Source organism: Polypterus senegalus, chromosome 14 (genome assembly GCF_016835505.1).
Source record: "Polypterus senegalus isolate Bchr_013 chromosome 14, ASM1683550v1, whole genome shotgun sequence".
Classification (NCBI taxonomy): Eukaryota; Metazoa; Chordata; class Cladistia; order Polypteriformes; family Polypteridae; genus Polypterus; species Polypterus senegalus.
In genome coordinates this window covers 35245486-35264350 of record NC_053167.1, presented here as the reverse complement: position 1 = coordinate 35264350, position 18865 = coordinate 35245486, and the positions used below count along the sequence as shown (strand labels likewise).

The 18865-nt window shown below is 38.7% G+C and overlaps 1 protein-coding gene across 3 annotated transcripts in view; it reads right to left on the bottom strand.

The window, feature by feature from the left end:
* The window catches only part of deptor (DEP domain containing MTOR-interacting protein), a 56292-nt gene that overhangs the window by 19453 nt on the left and 17974 nt on the right, over positions 1-18865 (bottom strand). For all 3 annotated transcript variants that reach the window (XM_039735364.1, XM_039735365.1, XM_039735366.1), the window contains exons 4-7: positions 15876-16054; positions 9623-9805; positions 6573-6713; positions 3234-3304 (exon numbers count right to left, since the gene is read on the bottom strand). In XM_039735364.1, the coding sequence (XP_039591298.1) occupies positions 3234-3304; positions 6573-6713; positions 9623-9805; positions 15876-16054 (574 nt within the window). The remainder of the gene's footprint in view (positions 1-3233; positions 3305-6572; positions 6714-9622; positions 9806-15875; positions 16055-18865) is intronic.

Sequence of the window (18865 nt, the reverse complement as noted above, 5' to 3'; positions counted from 1 at the left end):
GAGAGGGTGTTGTGATCGAATTCTTTAACTGGCTCAGTGTTTACCTGAAATATCCATCCATCCATTTTCTAACCCGCTGAATCCGAATACAGCGTCACGTTACCTGAAATATTTACCTGAAATAGGACCTAAAAGTAGAAGCCTCACAGTCAACTCTTCAAGACCTTACTTAGTTCTTCTGACCCAAGGAGACCAAGCACAGGCATATACTGAGCAGGTTGTACAAATGTATACCACAACACTACAAAAAGCATTGCAAAGCAAAAATATTTCTGCTCAAAACCACAGAAATATCAATGCCTAAAAGAGTAACAAAAGAAGTCACCCGACAACACCAGCAGAGTGATCAAAGTCAGAAAATGACAAAAAGGTTTCTTAAAAGGTCAGAAAAGATGAGAGTCTCTCTGTGTTTTCAAATTCCTTACATGAGGAGAAATGACATCCGTAGTAACGTCAAACACAAGCACGTTATGGCACATTAGCTACACCATTCAGTGTATGATGTGCGTTTTGGTACCAGTGCTGTTTCTAATATATATTGTGAAGTATGGGCAGTAAAGCGCTATGCTTACACTTTCTAAGTAGTTTTCATGCAAGCATTAGTCAGAAAGCTGCAGGATCAGCAGAACGTCAGCTGCCTTAACGTGCAACTCTTATATCGCACAGTAAAGTCTTAAAATCTTGCTGATACAATAAGACTTTCCTTGGCAGGTGTACTCCTGTTTTTCAGATCCATCGCAAAGCTACCAGTCCTGTCCCTCTCCAGCAGAGCAGCTCAGAGGAAGACACCTTTTCAAGAAGACATGAAGAGTCAGGTTCTCTTGGGTTTGTTTGTTGTGCTTTTCCCATTTACTTTCTACTGAAAGACTTCAAAGCTTGTTCCTGCAACTCCAAGGATAAAGTCTGCTTTAAAAAAACACTTTTTAGGTTTTATTTGTGCAACTCAGAGCCCAAAATGTGACAATAGATAGTAAATGATCTTGATAAGAATGTGACTAACAAGCTGAATAACTATGTTGATGATATCAATGTAGGCGGAATGGCATTTAATCTAGAATCAGCCAACGTATTACAAAAGAACCAGAACAGCATTTAGGCTTAGGCAGATAACATGCAATCTACACGTAATTAAAAGTAAATCATTATACGTATGAAGTAAAAATATTGGAGTTGAATACATTATAGATGCCCCAGAGGATGAATAGGAGTCCTGCCTAGGACAGAGATTGATCCCTTACCTGGTTGGAATGCCATAATGGAAGTTTGGACTAAGTGCAGGCAGTACCCAGTGGGGACACCTTATGATTTCCATCCCGAGCGAGATGCCCGAAGACTACAGGAATCAGTAAAACAGGATGGCAGGGAGCAGTTAATCGCCTACTATAACAGCAGTGTCTCTCATGTAATGTCTCGGTTTGGACACCTGTTGGGCTAGATGGAAGTTGGAGCCCAGAGGTGTAGCCCTGTAGGGGTCCCTGTCGGACAATAGAGTGCATTGCCAGGGGAGGACCTCCCTGGCTTTCTTAAGACCCAGAAGTACTTCTAAACTGGCCATGTCACATCACCAGAAGTGCTCCCAGGTCCAACATAACAGGAGCCCACTGCAACACATGGAGGAGTCAGAGTCGGGAGGCAGTGGGCTACATTCCGGTAGGTAAGAAGGAGAGAGAACTTACAAAGCCTGTATATTGGTTGTAACTGTAATTATATTGAGCTGTCTGGATTAAAAATCCTTACATTTGCACCCGGAGTTGTGTTGGGTCGCGTGTGTTTAGGGGTTGGGAGTTTGGTGGTACCCCCTACTGTTCACTGCACATTAGCAGTTTTTAAACTTGAGGGCACACCTTATGAGAAGGAGCTGGGATTCACAGTGGACTCTTCACTATCTATGGTATAAAGAAGTAATTAAAAAACCTATACGGATGTTAAGTTGTATACCTTGCTTTGAAGAGCACATGTCAAAGGAGGTCATATTTAAGTTTTGTGCTGCATGAGTGAGGCCTCACCCTAAGTAGTCTACAGTTTTGGCTTCCAGAGAAGTGCAGCTAGACTGATTCTAGGAGTACAACGTATGAGCTATGAGGAAAGATTGAGGCACATTAAACTTTTCAGTTTAAGCACAAGGCAGTTTAGAGGTTAGAATGACAAAGTATTTAAAATTATGAAGGGAATTAATACAGTGTATCCCAGCTATTATTTAGAAAAGGACTTCTTCAATATGAGCGTGTGGACAAAGATGGAACCTGCTTAAAGATCACCAATTGAGAAACAAACAACTAACTGTGAAGTTAGAATGACAAGCTCCAAGCTAAAAATATTTACAAAAAATAATAAATAGACTTTGAGTTGACAAGCATGATTTAGTCTCTTGAAAACATTCCATCCATTGGAATCACATGATATAACCCTAACAAAACATACAATTCTCACACCAGCCTAATCCAACGTAGGGTTGTGGGGAGCCAGAGCTTAACCTGGCAGCACTGAATTTAGGTTGGTAGACTGGCCAGGGCAAGGTGACAAGTCCATCTCAGGACCTGTTGACACACACACCCACATTCACATTGAAGTGAGGGAAAATTTGAAACTGCTAAAGAAACTAACCTGCAAATATTTGGATATGTGGGAGGAAAACCAGAGTACCAGAGAAAAACTCAAGCGGACATGTTTGGAATGCACAAACTCCAAAAGGACAACACCTGGACACGGAATTCATACTAAGACATGAGATCCATGAGGCAGCGGCATAGCCCACTGTGTCACCAAAGCAATCTATATGACACTAACTGGGAGCAAATATAAACAGTTGTCAAACATATATTAGTCAGCAAAATAAATTGATATTTACAAGACAGCCATGATAATGGACTTCAATGAGAATATACAAATATCCTCAGCTGGCACCTTGTTTCATTGAACAAATTTATAGTAGCAGAAAATTATGGTTCAAAACACAGCATAACTGGCAAGACTGAATGACATACAGTAGCTCATGGGAGGTAGTGGAAGTACATTTATTCAGACAGAAGAGGAAAATGGGTGCTTAACTACCACTTAATAAATATCTACCACACTCAGAAACACGGCTTTACTGATTTAGTTGAGCTGTTAATATGCATAAATGTTAAAGATAATAAAAAGAATTAATAAATACTGTAAAGCATGTAGAAACAAATCTCTGTTCTTGAGATTCCTAGGGGGAAAAAAGTCACAGTCCATGATAAATTACTCACTGTGATTGTTTTCTTAATGTATGGGGCACCAGGGGAGAGAAGTTCCTCGTTTGTTACTTTTCTCTTCAACACTGAAAAATTGAGAAAACATAATAGAGATTAAGTTAACATTCATGTTTTTGGGGACAGGGGGGGGAAGCCAAAGTAGCTGGAGGCAAACCCAGGCATATTGTGGTGGAATACGCAAAATATACATGAGCAGCAGCAAGGCATGGGATTCACACCCAGGACCCTGGATTTGTGAGGCAGCAGCACTGTGATTATTAAAATAAATAAATGTAATTAAAAAGTAATAAATGTCATTTGTAGCTTGGGGCAACTACATGTAGTTATCAATAAAACATGACACTATTCTTTAGAAGTCTTCCTGCATACTGCTGGTAGCTCTATAAATGTCCAACAGGACTGACTCCTACTGACTAAGAAGTCCATGTAAGATGGGGTCATTTGTATAAGTGTCCTGTGCACACAAGCATTTTTGCCTTCAGGTAGAGAGCCAATAAATATTAAAAAAAAATATTTGTTATTGCTACCATTACCAGGCCCAAGTTAGGGCTGTAAGAAAGGAACGGTGAAGACATTGTTCGGCCTTCATCATAAGCAGTGCCGGTGCCAACATTAAGGCGTATTAGGCATTCACCTAGGTTAACCACAGGTTAACTACCGAACGATTGGTTGGCGAACTAATAAGCTTGGCCTAGGGAGCAAAAGAACCTAACACAAGTCAGTGATCATAAGTTTACATTTACACTGACTTATATCCAAATTAACCTAACATCTAAAATGCAATTGGCTACATTTCCTTTATTTTTTTTTCCCCAACAGGAGCACAGGCAGGTGAAGCGACTTGCTCGTGGTCACACATTGTCAGTAGTGGTATCCAACAGAGGGCACATGCTTCTTAGAAAAGTGATCTTTATAGAACTGCAGTTCATACTCTGAACCTGTAAGAATGTATGTCGCGTGATATATATCAGCAAAGCGTGATGGCATTCAGTTTCACAGTCTTCACATTGCCTGGAAAAACTTTTAAAAAGTCATTTATAATATACTTTAGAGATATAAACATTTATGAATCCTATACAAACAAAAAAAATGCTCAGAAATCACAGTATTGCATAGTTGTCTATAAACTCTAGTTGCAGTAGCAGGATTTGAACTGGCACCGTGAGAGTTGGAGGTTGAAAGCCATAGCCACTACACCACATTGTCACCCTAAGCTCCAAATGTCTGCTTAGACACCAAGTAAAGAATGAAGGGTAATGAACCAGACCATGCTGCTGGCACTGTTCAAAGGTCTTAAAACATTGGTCATTAAACTGCCTAATGGTGTAAATGCAAAGCGATGTTGAAAGGTGTTGTACGTGGCATTTCTTGCCATTGTCTGCATTACAGGCTGTTTCACTGTAAACTTGAAGCTGAAGTGCAGCTTTCTGTTGTGCCTCATTTGTTTTAATGCATCTCAGCTTTTTAAAATGTCATTTCGTTTAAATGTCATACTTGATCAATGATGCCTATTTCCCTTTTTCAGTGCCGATATTGCTTACATTTGCATGAAAAATGCACTTTGCTTAAAAATATCAATGTCTCTGTTCAAAACCATGGTGCTTCATTTCATTATATGAGAATCAAGGAGCAAATTTCTTTTATAAATAAGAATGGTGGGATAGCTGCTGAAAAATGATTTTGATACTTCACACGCTGCCCAATAAGGAGTATGTGGAACACCAGCCAAAGGCTAACAAGGCATATGTTTATGGTGGAGATGCAAGTACATAGAACCTGGCTGGTATGGGGGTAGGAAGTTGAAACCAGTCATGTTTACTTTCAAGTACAGTAAAATTCTTACTTGTAGATCAGTCCAGCATTCAACATGTTGCCAGGGTCTGGCACCATGATTTCCAAGAAGCATTATTTCAGCATGGACCATAACAATAAACCTCTGGAATCATCCTCTCTCAACACTTGGCCTTGCTAGTGTATGTGCTCTAATGTGGCGGCATAGCATATCACATTGCTGGGGATGCATATCAAACCACAAAAATTTAAACAGTGGAATGGAATTAGAAAGACCTCCTAGGGCAGAGGTCCTCAATCACGGTCCTGGAGAGCCGTGGAGAGCAGGGGTGCTGCAGGTTTTTGTTCTGACCTGGTTGCTTAATTAGAAAGCAATTCTTCTTGCCAATAAAGCACTAACAAGCTATGAAATTAAATTAACTCTGCTATGTCAGGTCATTCTCATATCCTAGATTTTCTTTCCCTTTCTATCATGCAAATGACTTGAAGGCTAAAATGGACGAGTAATTCTCAGTCCTTCACTTTTTTCTCTTCATTTTTCTTCCAAGTATTTAATTAAACCCAATAGTGCAGATAAATACACACAGGTGTAAATGTAAATAAGCTAAATGGAGAAATGCTGCTCTCTCTTGTCATTTGCATGTTATTGATAATAGGGAGCAATTAAAATATCTGTTTAAGACAAAATTAAGCAATAAGGGCTCAAAATCACTAAAGTGAAGCAGAAGTGTTACTTTAGCAATAAGTGCTTTTTATTAAGCAACTGGGTTGGAGCAAAAACCTGCAGCGACTGCGGCTCTCCAGGACCGTGATTGAGGACCCCTGTCCTAGGGTGATATCTTAACCTCCAGTCAGATCTAAGTACATACTATAGCATGACAAAAAATTACAATATTAAACTCTACTGTTTTATTCTCTTTATTTATAACTTTATATTCCATGCTGTCTGAAGTACACGTCAGACGCTGCTCCCTTTTGTCCACAGTATTCAATATATTCCAAGGCACCATACCAAAATAAATAATGGAATTTCCTGTATACAGTGTACTCTGATTATAAAAAGGCTCTAGTCTCTGTCACCTAAACCATATTGATCATAGGAAATGTTTTTATGTTATTCATTATCCAAGTATTAATCTTGGCAGGTCTTTTTTTCAGTAATATAAGCACAGGGTCCTAGAGTGCTAGTCGTTGGCAAATCTTGTCATTCATTAACTACACTGAAAGAATGAATTCTGCCAAAACTCACAAAAATGAAAGAGGCTACAGAATGCACTACAGAATTAGGTAAAGGAGAACTGAGCGATCTCTCCATGCCTCTAATACTTTATATGGCAGACGGGCACCACGCTGCACTCCTAAGCTTCTGCTTCAGTGTTGGGCACCTGCAAGTAAGACACGGTAGTAACTCAAGATATGTAGCTTTACAGCTCATAGCGAGGCCTCCAACCCCATTTTCAGCTTCTTCACCTTGTGTAACCCATTAAAAAAAGTAAATAAATAAATAAATAAAAAAGCTGGAAAGTTTAAGTGAATGCCAACCTGATTTGGGGTTGCACTCTACCACAGGCTGTGAGCCAAGATTGGGTGGGTTGCTGAAGTAACTCCCGGGCCCTCCAGCCAGTGATGTGACGCTGCTCCGGCGAGAAGCTGACACCACTTTAATCTCCTTGTTGGGATGCACTGTGAATTGAGAGCATTTCAGTTGTTAGGAGAAGGAGAAGAAGTGATTGTTCAGAATTAAAAAAGACACACAATATTAGTTTGTAGTGGTTCCATGTCCTTGGTTATTCAAGTTAATGTAAAATAGGAAATAACATTTACTGTTTGGTATAGAGAGAATGACACTTTCGGCACCACAGAGTATCCTCTTTCAGACATGGACCCACTTATAGAATTTACAATCTCAGAAACTTACTTGAACTTGCTTCTGGCAAAATTATAATTCCCTATATTCTTACTGCTCATACATGACAGTCTCAGGTCAGGTTCTGGACATTTGAACAGCGTGCAAAACAATCACAGCCTCTGATGTTATTTTTTATTTTTTTAAGTAAATGAGCTGCATAGGTCAAATTATGCTTTTTTTCTACTTTTTTTACTTTTTGCACAATGCGTTTAAGCCACATTGGCACATTTAAGAATTAAGCAACACTGTGTACTGGAAACTAAAAATAGCAGAGCTAAATCCACAGTAGCGAAAATCAAAATGTGTTGTCCACATGTGTGCATGGGAGATTGTGGTATAGCGGGTCCACAGCTCATTGAGCAAAGACCATTCATTTTTAAATAAATAATCCCCGCTCTCGCGGCGGGCATAGCGAGAGGGCGTTGGGCCATGACGAGCCGCGGGACGCTCGGGGTGTGGGCGTTTCTCACCGAGTGCACAGGTGAGGAACTGCCCACATCCGTGATTGCTCCCGTGGCTAATACGTTACAGCTGTCATGGTCCCTCTTCATTTTAAAAGAAGCGCGAGTCGGTCGCGAGAGAAATGAAAGAGGAATGAGAATGAGAGGGAAAGAAAGAAAGAAAGAAAGAAAGAAAGAAAGAAAGAAAGAAAGAAAGAAAGAAAGAAAGAAAGAAAGAAATGGAGGTTGGAAGCAGGAAGGAGAGAGAACGCAAGCAATTCGGTGCAGGAGGAAGCGAGCGAATGCTCACAGGCAGCTGAAGGCAGCCTGGGTGTTTGGCCAACACCCGGGAGAAGTGGTTGTGGTCGCCCCGCAGAAGATTGTTTTGTAGGGCGGGAGTGACCGGGAAGGCGCAGGACTCTCCGCGGGAGTCGGGACGCGGTGTCCCTAACGTGAGAGCCTTGTCCGTTAAGGGATTCCCAAGTCGCTGTCCGGAGGAGCCGACCGGAGCCAAGGACCGGTGAGGCAACTGACAGCAGCAGTAGCAGTAGTAGGAAGAAGGTCAGCTGCAGAGTGAGTGTCTCCCTTGTTGCGGGGCCCTGATGGGTGAAGCAAGAGGGACGCTAGTTTTAAATGAAGGCACCGGGTTTGTCAATTGTTTGTTTTTAAGACTGCTTCCTGATCGTTTTAACCTCGTTTTAAAAGGATTGTTTTTCTAATGGTTTTAACCTCCCCATTTCTTTTATGAGATTATTTATGGAATTATGAAAGCACTGCACTTTATTTATTGAACACTGTTTTGTTGGATTTTTAATAAAAGCACTGTTTCACTTTCAACCATCCGCTTTCTCAGATGTTTATTGCCTTCACTGACTAGCTTATCGGTAACATTACCGACGGTGTTGGGTTGAAGGGCTCCCGAACAGCAATGGGAGTGTGGAGCCAGAACCCACATCGTCACAGATGTTTTATAATCTTTAAAAGTGGTATTTCTAAAGGTGGACTTTGTGTTGCTGCTGTCATGTGATCCTTTTGTCCCTTTGTAGACGGAGTGAAGACCATGCCTCCCAATGATGTCACATCTGACCCACCCACTGATGTCACCGCCGATATCCAGAACCCACCTACTGAAGACGTCATTTCCTATCTTGGCCTCCCTAATCCCACCCATTCCTGTTTCATCCACATATATAGACCAGTCTCGCACTGTTAGTTTAGTTCTGTTTCGAACTCTGTTCTGTAAAGATGTTTTTCTTTTTTTGCTCTGCAGTTTTCCAGTATATGGGGTGGCCATCCACAAACCATTTTACTTTTACTGTCTCATCCTTTTTGCAGTATACAATAATACACTTTGATTGTCCCCACAAAGCTGACTCTCCAACCACTTTATACCATTCATTTCACAATTTCCTTCTTGACTGCCTGAGCACACTGCTTAACTTCACTAGTTGGTTTGCATCTTTTGGAAATGTGGCACAGTAACTGCCTCCTTGATTTGGATGCACAGTAGAGCTCTCTTATTTGAGACTCTTTCGAAATTCTGTAGATTTTTGTATAGTTAACTCTACAGAACAAAACAAACCTACATCCATGAAACCATCAATTTAGACCATTACTTTAAAATGTAGTTGCTCAATTCCCCTAAAACCGGTTCAAAGTGCGTCACCTATGGCATTCTCAACATTTTGGAAGGCTGGCTCAGACAGTTTATTACACATTTCTGACATAACAAACCAAAGCAAATCCCCCAGAATTATATCAGATCTTAACAAGGAGGTTGTTGCTTTGTATTCCATGGTCTATTTTACTCCACATTTGTTCATACGTACCTTTAACTCAGAAATATATTTACATCTTTCTGGGATGTACTGAATGTGTTAAATATTTGAATTACAGCATGGAATTACAGCAAGTACACTGGACAACATTCATTGTGACGGACACAAGGGGAGTGATTAAATTATTAAGTCTGTTGTGCAGGATATTAAATAAGTAGAAGCCACTCAAAAAATAAAAGATACCCAATTAGGTGCAATATACTGTATATACAAAAGGACATATAGTATTAAGCTGGGAGCAAATTACAGTATGAAGTTTACAGTTAATCCTCTGCAAAGGCAGACAAACAGTAACACAACTATCAACAAATAGAGAGAGAGAGACAGAGTAAAGGTGACAGAAAGATGTAGACACAGTTACTGACAAACTGGTAAACTTGTGGAAACACAACACTGCCACTGTACCTGAAAGGAAACTGCTATTGCTCGGCTCAGGGTTCAGCTTGCGAAGACAGAAGGGACTATCAGTACATTCCTGTATGGGTTGCAGATTCTCACTAAGCAGTTCTGTTAGTCTCCTGCGCCGTCGAAAGTTGATACGAAACTGGTAGAGTAGATTACTGTCGAAGAAATGGTGTCTGAGCAGGACTGCGGGACAGAAAATACAAGTCATTTGGTGAATTTCCACTTCAAATAGCTGTATGAAGTTACAACAAACTTGTAGTGGAGCCAACCAAACAGACCTATTAGCACAATGAACTGGACACATGGATTCTTTCAATGTTAATGACTAAGGCAGTGTATTTGGTTTTTTTTACATGGGCTCTTAAATGCATTACCACTCTTCAGTAAATGGCTTGGCTGGCTCGAATACATGAAATGATGTTCACTTAAATACAAGCATTACAATACATTCATGAAGGTTCCAAACCCAATTAATCCGACACAGGTTCACGGGGGACTGGAAACAATTCCATCAGCAAGAGGCTGGACTTAACACATCCTATTTAAAATAATAAACCTAATATTAAATACAAAATGAATGTATTTGGTAAGTGTAAGAGCACATAAGCATAAGAAGAATGTACAAATTAAACAGTGGCTATGTTGCCATCGTAGTAAACCAGGTTGTTGGTGGGCAGCAATAAAAATTAGATTAAATTATTTAAATTATATCAATATGTAGGAAAGTCTGATGATATACAAGAAAGCTGTGATGTATAGTCAATGATGCTTTTATGGTTCACTCTCTCTTTACGCAATGCGGTACCCTAATTATCAGGCCTTACTTTCAGTCAATAAAATAAATGATGATGATGCTTCCATCCATCCATCATCCAACCTGCTATATCCTAACTACAGGGTCATGGGTGTCTGCTGGAGCCAATCCCAGCCAGCACAGTGAGCAAGGCAGGGAACAAACCCCAGGCAGGGCGCCAGCCCACCGCAGGGCACACACACACACACTAGGAACAACTTATGATTGCCGATGCTCCTAACCTGCATGTCTTTGGACTGTGGGAGGAAACCAGAAACATGGGGAGAACATGCAAACTCCAAGCAGGGAGGACCCAGGAAGTGAACCCAGGTCTCCTTACTGCGAGGCAGCAGCGCTACCACTGTGCCACCAAGCTGCCCCATGATGATTCCCCATCTCCTATTTGTTTCTGCAGGTAAAACAATAACACATTTATATTTAAACAGTCCAGTTTTTTAACTTTACAATTGTTTCAAATTACAATATTAAAGTAAATGAAGTTGAGAGTTGACCGACTATTTCCAGCCATACTGTACTGTTTGGTAGCAAATTACCCCATGTATCCTTTGTCTCCTGTACAAAGAACTGCTTTCTCACATAATATAATATTCTCAAATCAGTTTAGGGTTGTATGGAGCTAGAACCTGTAATTTTAATGCCTAGCACAAGGTTGGAATCAGCTGTGATATTTACACAGGGCTAATTCTGAAACCCCAGCTAGAATACCCAGAGAAAATCCCAAAAGCATTCTTCACAAAGACAGTAAACCAGGTATGGGATTCAAACCCAAGGAACTGGATCTGTGAGTCAGCAGTTGTAAGTACTACAGCACTGTATGCCTACTTTTGAATATCTTTCTTACATTTACCCTGAGTTATCTATACATTGTGTCTTCGTGCAATGGCTTAATATAGAATAATTTGGAATAAATGGCTACTATCAACTGAACAGAGACAAGCACTTATATGAGGAGACATGTACTGTATGAGACAAGCAGTTTATGTTTAAAGCAACAATGCAGGGTGGTCCATACACCATTTCCTGATGCAGTTTACCTCACCCTTTTATCCTCTGTAAAATTTAAATAATGCCAGAAAGGTTTATACTCTAATGGCAGTTTTTAAATTAAAACAGGGCAGGTGCTTTATGGTGAGAACATTTCGGGATAGAAGAATGGATGGATAGCTCAGCAGTAAAAAGGGAGGAGCCATAAAAATCAGGACAATTTTAACAAGCCTAGCCCATTGAGCCCAAGTATCCTAACCACCTAACCAACAAAATAATATTGAGCCAAGTCCTATTATTTACAACACTACTTTTTAATTTATTTAATGTGTTTCTATGTGAAGAAAACTTTGTAAAGTTTGTGTTATATTTGCCCTTAATGAGGTTTCACCTGTGTCCTCATGCTCTTTTATAAAATAAAAAAAATAAAAAACTTAATAATGGTAATCTGCGAGAACACTTAATTTTTTAATCTCTTTTATCAAGCTTATAATGTATACAATATACTACATCCAACTCTGATAGTCAAAAAATGTTGAATGTTTTTATGGCCTTATATTTATTTGTTTATTCAGTCCGTCCTTTATTTTCTTAGGAATAATTATATTGAAAGTGATCACCAGAGAATATGACAACACACACAATATGTTTATGAGCCTCATCATAAAAAAGTATTCTAATTTAAAGTATCACCTTAACAAAACATTTGCTTTTGTAAAGATTTAGACAAAGATGGGGTAACATGACTATAAAAGAACACTGGAACAATCTACATGAGAACAGGCCATTCAGCCCAAGAAAGGTCACCCAACCTATCCACTTAATTCTTCTAAAATGACAAACAAGTCTAATCTGAAAGTCCCTAAAGTCTATTGTCTACCACACTACTGACACAAGCCCAGGTCATCTCCATTTCCTCAATCTAGCATTGCCACACACAACCTCTTTGACGCTCCACACTCCCCCACTATTTCTGCAGACAGTGATGACTTGGTCATTAAAGAAGACTCGATTGTGCGTCACCTGAATTTAGGATTACCCAACTATAAAACATTTGTGTTGCATTTCCCATGTGCATGAGTTAAAGATGTAGGAAGAAGAATCCCAAAAAGTTCTTTCAGAGCTCAAGGTCAGGACTACCGGGACAATGGTAGTCCATTCTGGCGTCAACGACATTAGATATTGACAGTCGAAACTCCTGAAGATGAACTTCACATCCTCATATTTAGGCCATGAAGAAGAGGACCCCAGCTGTGAGAATCATTATATCAGGTCTTCTTCCAAAGCTCCATAGATCAGATGAAACCTATAGTTGACTCCTGGCCTTAAACACATGAATGAGAACCTTCTGCGAGAGGCAAAACATTGGCTTCATTGACAAATGGAACCTCTTCTTTGAGAGACTGCTTTTGTATAGATGGAATGGCCTACATCCAAACAGATTCGGAGCCCAGGTCCTCTCCGACAATATCTCAAAAGTACAGTAATCTCTTTCTTGACTATGTAATTTTAGTCCTAATGTTTACTATAATGCCGTGTTAAGGATGTGATATTTCTTTAGGGAGTACACCTATAGATGTGCACTCTATTAGCATTATAACAACAAACTATAGTTCAACTAAAAGAACAGGACAAAGTGGTATAAATGCAAATAACTTAATTATCATTTCACCTATAGATGTGCACTGTATTAGAACTATAATAACAGTTCAAAGTTTCAATAAAAAATCTGCATAAAGTGCCATAAACATGAATAACTTAATTACCATTTCAAGCGGCTGTAACACTCAAATTCAGTTCTGCTCTTCCGAGACATTAAATGTGACTTTACTAAACATTAGGGCATTAACCAGCAAGACGTTTTATATTAATCTTATCAATGATATGAAAATCGACTTTCTTACATTAAGTGAAACGTGGCTCAGCTGACGGTGCAGCAGTGTTAATTGAAGCAGCACCTAGGAATTACAGTTTTGTTCAGTTCAGTTCATCAAGGGAAAAAAGGCAGCGATTTAAAGAGTATTTACTTGAGCCAATTTAAACGGCAAACATGCCGGTTTTGGTACTTTCACATCTGTCGAGTATCTTGCTGATGTTATTCAAAGATAGTTGCAGTCTCTAGTATTGACTATTTATAAATATTCAAAATGTAATGTGTCTTTTATTGAGGAATTCTCAGACTTAGTAGCTATAATAACCAACCGTGACAGGTTCTTAATTGCAGGCAATTTCAGTCTCCATGTGGATAACCAATGTGACCCAAAAACAAGAAAATTAATGGACGTACTGCATTCTTTTGGTCTTATTCAGTACAACAGCCAGCTCACACATAAGGGACATGGATTTAATAATTTCAAAAGGATTAAAAGTTGACCTGAGGCAGTTCGTGGATATCGGTATATCAGACCATTTTTTCATATTATTTTATGTATAAATACTAAAAACTACAACTAATGAGAAGTGTATTGTTAAAAAATGTTATTCTGATACATCTGCATCTTCATTATTTGCTAATATTCTAAACGATCAGTCCGATTGTAGTGCTTTCCTTAATAATGCTAATGGTGTAACCAGTAAGGTGGAAAATTTTAATGCTAAGGTGAGAGCTACAGCTGACATAGAAATCATCCAGCACTATTATACCTTGGAAGACAGAAAGAGTGTCAGATTCAATGAGAACATGCCAGAGACTTGAGTGTATATTAGAAATAATATATTACATCAGCCTAAATCGTCCTTGACCCAGCACCCAAGTATCCAATGTGCTAATTGATTCTGTACTTGATATAGTGAACTTATTATTAGGTATGGGGGTCTTCCCTGACTGTCTAAAGAGTGCAGTTGTTAAACACCTGCTCGAGAAAAATAATCTTGACTGCTCTATATTTGACAAAACTTTAGACCGATTTCTAACCTGCCTTTCTTAAGTAAAATTCTAGCAAAGGCAGTTTTCAAACAGCTAAATGATTCTTTGATTAAACATTTTATTCTTAACAAATTTCAGCCAGGTTTTAGAAGAAATCATAGTACTGAATCTGCACTGGTTAACGCAGTAAATGCCTTGTGATTTAATACGGACAGAGGCTACATATCTGTTCTTGTTCTCTATGACTTGAGTGTAGCATTTGACGTCATAGACCACAGTATTCTTAGAAATCACTTTAGACAATGGATGAGCTTCTCTGGTAACATCTTAAACTTTTTTCTGCCTTATTTACAGGCACAAAGTTCTTTGTTAGTTGACGTAATTGTACTTTGAAGACCCATGATATTGTATATGGTGTACCACAAGGATCTATTCTGGGTCTGCTGCTTTTTTCAATCTACATGCTTCCATTAACTTAGATTTTCTTGAAACACAAGGTCAGCTACCGTAGCTATGCAGATAGCATGCAGCTTTATTTATTGATAGCGCTTGATGACTTTGATGCTCTTGGCTCTCTGATCCAATGTCTTAGTAGTATTTCTGAATGAATGAGTAGTAATTTTGTCATACTAAGGAAAAATCAGTGATTGACAAATATAGAAATAAAGTATTAGAAATAAACTAGATCCTTTAGGTTTAAAAGTCAAGGTGGTGGTAAAGAATTTAGAGGTAATCATTGACTCTGATCTAAACTTTAAATCACATATTAACCAGATTACTATGACTGTATTTTTACACTTAATAAAACAAAAGTTAGACCTCTTATAACCTTAAAAACCGCTGATAAAATAGTTCACGTTCTTGTTTTCACGTTCATGTTTAATACATGGAAGCCACTTGGTATCCAGACCTCTACATTGACCTTTGTTTGCATAATTTGAACAATTATGATTCCAAAACAGTTTTTCAAAAAACACATTTCTTTGTCTGTGGGCAAATTAGAAATGCTGCTATAAATATTACCCATTAAGCTTCCATCGCTTTTTATATCTGAAAGGTAATGATAGTGACATAGCCAACATCTTCAACTCCCACGTACAGCAGGGCTAAATCATTTAGGATAGAGTGGTGGCTCTGAGGCTAAGAATCTGCACTGGTACCTGGAAGGTTGCTGGTTCAAATCCCATTAATGCCAGAAGATATCTTACTCTGTCGGGCCCTTAACCAAGGCCCTTAGCAATTGCTCCTGGGGTGCTGTACAATGGCTGACCCTGCGCTTTAATCCCTAAATGTTATAGGAAAAGACAATTTCCCCTTGGGATTAATAAAGTATATCAAATCAAAGAAATACAAACAGTGCTCCAAGTTGTAGAAGAACACATACCTGAATTTAGCCCACAATTGCAGTTCTATTACAGGGGGAATACTATGGCTATAAGTCTGTTTTGTAGTGTGATTACCATGATACAGAAAATAATTTGTTATTACCTACAGGAACCCAATGCCTTGGACTCCATAAGATCAGCAGCACAATGCTACTTGGAATCAACTGCTTTTACCACAGCCATAGGTAAGTTACCATGCCCTACCGTGCTGAATGATTCCATGTTCCAGAAGGGCCCTGCATAGCTCCACGGCTTCTTTTCTGGAGTCAGCCTCTCCATTTTGAATTAGCCAGTCAATCATCTCGCACCCGGGGAATGTGCGCTGATATTTCATGCCATTCTCTTCTCTCACCTTCATAATGGATTGTTCGGACCCAATGAGGCTATACAGTAGGAAAGACACAACGATGAGCTTAGTAAGGTTTATTATTAAGTATTTGACCACTAGATTATATTCATCCATCCACTTTCTGCACCACATGTGTCTGGTTCAAAGGGTCACAAGAGCACAGTGCCTATTCTGGCAGCATCAGGCACAAGGCATTATACTTTAGCAGCTAAGGCAGTGGACTTCCAGCTCAGTTCCCATGTCAGACACGTAAAAACAAAAATGAATGCTGTTGTAAGGTGCTAAATTTTCAAAAATAACCATAATAGGTACTCTATTCTAGATGGAATAGATGGAATATCTCTAGATGGACTAAATTATTTGAGTTTATTTTATATAATATATTATTCTAATTTCAGTGAATCCAATAATATGAAAAATATAGACATCTATTTATCCAATTTCAAACACCGTAGTGTTAACTAGGCCATGAAGGTTAAAACTGCTTTTTTTTTTCTTTTTCGAATATTCTGAAAAAGCAAGCCTGAGAACACTAGCTGGGCCTGTAATCTCAATATACAAAACACAGAACAGATAACATACTAAACTGACATGATTAAAAGGAAAACAAAATTACAAAAAGATGCACAGAAAAACACTTAATGGAAAACAATTAAACACTAATACATAAGGTCATAGGGAGCTGAAGTCTATCACTGCATCATTGGATTCAAGGCAGGAACAAACCCCAGACTGAGTGACAGTGCATCTTGGGAACTCTTGTTCACATAGGGTTAGTTTAGGGATATCAGTCATCCTAATATGGGATGTGGGAGGAGAAGCAGGAAAAGCCCACATAGAGCATATAAAGAACATATAAACTCCAGACATGCAGAGACCAGGCTGTGAACCTATAGAAGTTCTCAAGAGCAGTGAGACAGTGGCAGTGCCACCATGTCACCTCTGAAAAAGTTTAATTAGTATTAAAGAAATCATTTTCATGAAGAAAAACATGATCAAAGATACGATAATAACTTTCTTTTGGAATACTTTGGCTAAATGAAAAGTCATGAAGGGCCCAGTGAATAGGCTGGCTAATTTAATTCATTTTACTCTTACTTTATATTGCAGACTTGTATTTACAATATACAAATAAAAAATGTTAACATGTAACTGTGCAATAAAGGATGACACTGAACACTAAAACACCATGCAGTTCTGTACAAATATACATATATGGTCATACAACCTATTTTTGCATTAACTTCCAAAACCTTATAAATACCAAAAACTGGGAAATTATGAATATATTCATATGAAAATAGAAAAGAAGAAAAAAAAACATAATTCCATTCTCCACAAATGAAATGTGGGACATCCAATCAAGAGAATAAATGAAAAACTGGCTACATGAAATCTACATTTGCAGAAGTTAATGGTTTTGGTAAAATATGGAGATGGTTCGATTCAACATACCAAAATATTTGAGAGTAGGAGTTTTGGTGTACTCAGGGTTAGGGTTAGGGTGGCATGACAGTTACAGTGCATCAGGTTACCTTACAAGTTGGAGATCTGTAGTTTGAGGCAAAGTCCTACAAGACAATCGGAACTGTTTTGTTTTGAAGCTCTTTCATAACTGAAGAAACTGGAATAGCAGGTAGCAGATCATAAGGAGGAAGAGGGCCTAACTTGTCACTGCAAGATGTGAAGCTCTTGAATTATTTCTAATTAATTTTGGATCTGCACAAACCATAAAAATTGGGACCATATAGAAAAGTTGTTGGATTATCTCCAAGGTATGAATGGTTAGTGTGTTTATGGATGGGTGCCAAGATAGAGCTGAGCTCCACCTTTCTGTACATATAGCAAGGTATTTTGGTGAGTAATTGAATCTTATTTTTTCAATTAACTTAACAAAACTTCCTGCAAACTTCTGTAAACAATGCACAGTGCACTAGCCTTAGACAAAAGCTTTGATGAGAAATGACCAGAACAGCCTATCAATCCTTATTCATATAACATTTAGTAAATAACTTCAAAATAAAGATCCGAAGATATAAAATTATTAATAGAAAATTATCATATACAGGTGCCGGTCATAAAATTATAATATCATGACAAAGTTGATTTATTTCAGTAATTCCATTCAAAAAGTGAAACTTGTATATTAGATTCATTCATTACACACAGACTGATGTATTTCAGATGTTTATTTCTTTTAATTTTGATGATTATAACTGGCAACTAATGGAAGTCCCAAATTCAGTATCTCGGAAAATTAGCATGGGAAAGGCGCTATATAAATAAAATGTATTATTATTATTATTATTAATATCAATTAAGACCAATGCAAAAAAAGGATTTTTAGAAATGTTGGCCAACTGAAAGGTATGAACATGAAACGTATGAGCATGTACAGCACTCAATATTTAGTTGGAGCTCCTTTGGCCTGGATTACTGCAGCAATGCGGCGTGGCATGGAGTCGATCAATCTGTGGCACTGCTCAGGTGTTATGAGAGCCCATGTTGCTCTGGTAGTGGCCTTCAGCTCTTCTGAATTATTGGGTTTGGCGTATTGCATCTTCCTCTTCACAATACCCCATAGATTTTCTATGGGGTTAAGGTCAGGCGAGTTTGCTGGCCAATCAAGAACAGGGATACCATGGTCCTTAAACCAGGTACTGGTAGCTTTGACACTATGTGCAGGTGCCAGGTCCTGTTGGAAAATGAAATCTGCATCTCCATAAAGTTCATCAGCAGCAGGAAGCATGAAGTGCTCTAAAACTTCCTGCTAAATGGCTGCGTTGACCTTGGACCTCAGAAAACACAATGGACCAACACCAGCAGATGACATGGCACCCCAAAC